At 34.9% G+C, this 2,169-nt stretch overlaps 1 protein-coding gene across 1 annotated transcript; it reads left to right on the forward strand.

Moving 5' to 3' along the window:
- Positions 1-279: 279 nt before the first annotated feature.
- LOC110894565 (transcription factor DICHOTOMA) lies at positions 280-1,520 on the forward strand. Its single transcript, XM_022141783.2, has one exon. It carries the CDS (start codon positions 417-419, stop codon positions 1,341-1,343), a length of 927 nt encoding a protein of 308 aa, XP_021997475.1. The 5' UTR covers positions 280-416; the 3' UTR covers positions 1,344-1,520.
- The last annotated feature ends 649 nt before the right edge of the window (positions 1,521-2,169 follow it).

A 2,169-nucleotide genomic window follows, 5' to 3' on the forward strand; every position in this document is an offset into this window, starting at 1 on the left:
AACAATTGTAAACAAACATATTACATAATTTCCAGATATTTTAAATAGTATAAGCCTTACAAATACACAATACTAAATTAATAAAATATTTTTTTAGATACCTTTTATCAACAAATACATAATTTCCAGATGTTTTTAAATTGTATAAGCCTTATAAATACACAATACTAAATTAATAAAATATTTTTTTAAATATCTTTTATCAAATATCAATATCATGCCATAAAAACCTACTCTGTAGCCTTAATTTAAAACATGTCTCTATTTCCCTTATTATAATTATTTGCTTCCTTCAAGAAACAACCAAAATTTGTTACCTAGTCCAGAACTAGTAAACAATTCATGAGAAAGTTAATGTAAGCCAAGAAGAAAAGCCATCTTTTTTCATCTTGTTAACTTTACATTTCCTTGATGAAATGGATAACACTACAATTCTCCCAAACGTTCACCATGATCACAATCTCTCCACCAATGGGTGCGGTACCACCACCCCAAACAACCCCTTGAAACTCATCAAAGCAACCAAATCCGAGTCTTTGTCTTCTAAACTCAAGTGTGTAAGGAAGAAAAGAAGTGCCGGGAAGAAAGACAGACAAAGCAAGATTCACACAGCTCAAGGCCTTAGAGACAGGAGGATGCGGTTATCGGTTCATACAGCTCGCAAGTTTTTTGATCTCAATGATATGTTGGGGTTTGACAAAGCTAGCAAAACCATTGAGTGGCTCTTTTCCAAGTCCCATAAGGCGATCGAGGAGGTCACCGAAACCCTTAAATCACAAGCTGCTGCTGATCAAACAGTTAGCAGTGAAACCGGATCGGTGATGGATATCGCGGCTGCTTCAGAAAAAGATGTTCAAGTTGAGGATGAGAGTTCAACAAAACCTCAAGAAAATATGACCAAGAACATTGGGAAAATGAAACAGTTGTTTCAACCCGATCCTAGTGTTGAATTCCATCAATCTCAATTAGGGTTTCAAGAAAATCCTGACGATGATAACATGAAAGAATCATCATGTTATCCTGTTGATTTTTCAAACACTTATCATTTCCTGAAACACTTGCACTTGGATAACACCGTGAGAAATACTGATACTACTTATATGGGGAATATTACTTCCATCTCATCCACAACTCACTCGATATTTGATTACACAAAAACTATTGCTGAACCACCAGCTTGTTGGTTGAATTCAAGAAATCCATTATTGGGTTTCCTTGGAGGTTGGAACTCAGAAAATCCCAGAATGGAATCCAACAACAGAACTGTGCCAAACATGGCGTTACTGAATGGTAATATGTCCTCCAATTTCATAAATTTTCATTCTGGAAATCGGGGAGAGTAATGGCCGGCTTACTTAGATCGTCATTGCAGAAAAGTGAGCAACCCTTACTATTGTTCTTTACCATCATATTTTTTCTTTCTTGTTGAAGTATTGAATAAATGATGCTAGGCATCATGTACCAATTATTTTCGCTTTATTGTCTATTTTATATAATAGAAAAAGATATGTTTTTTTCTAGTTTTTTTCCTAAAGTGATAGTGTGTTACTTCAATTCATCTGCATAGAGCATTCCCAATGGGGCGTTTTCACCTCCAAGAACGGTAAAATGGCTCGTTCAAGCCATTCCTGACTATCGGGTGGGAGTCATTTTTGGCAGCCTTTCATACACATGAACTCGAGGCGGATCCAGGGGTTTCATGATGAACTCCAAGAACCAAAGGGTGGTGGGGCCGGCGTGTTTTTAATTATATTAAATAGAGAGAGATAAGTATTAAAAAATATTAAAGATGATGATGATGTGGCAATAATTTTGGGTATTCATAATGGATTAATTTTTGTTGTTTTTGAAGACTTGGTAGATTATTCGGCACATTTTTTAGTTTCCTTAGTATGGATGGTCTCACAGTTTATAAATTGATACATGCTTAAGTGTGAAATTTTGATTTGGATCATAAATCCAAGTAGTTGTGAATTGATCGAGTTACAGAAACATACCAACAAAACAGATCAGCCAGACTTACCAACTTATTTGTAGGATGGTAATAAATAGTAATAATAGGATACATTAATTTTCATTAAATAACAACTGGCTATACAAAGTAGACTCCAACTCCAGTTTCTACATGAAGATTGATTTTCCCTTTTTTTTAATAAAAACGGACCAACT

This window comes from Helianthus annuus, chromosome 12, assembly GCF_002127325.2.
Source record: "Helianthus annuus cultivar XRQ/B chromosome 12, HanXRQr2.0-SUNRISE, whole genome shotgun sequence".
Taxonomy (NCBI): Eukaryota; Viridiplantae; Streptophyta; class Magnoliopsida; order Asterales; family Asteraceae; genus Helianthus; species Helianthus annuus.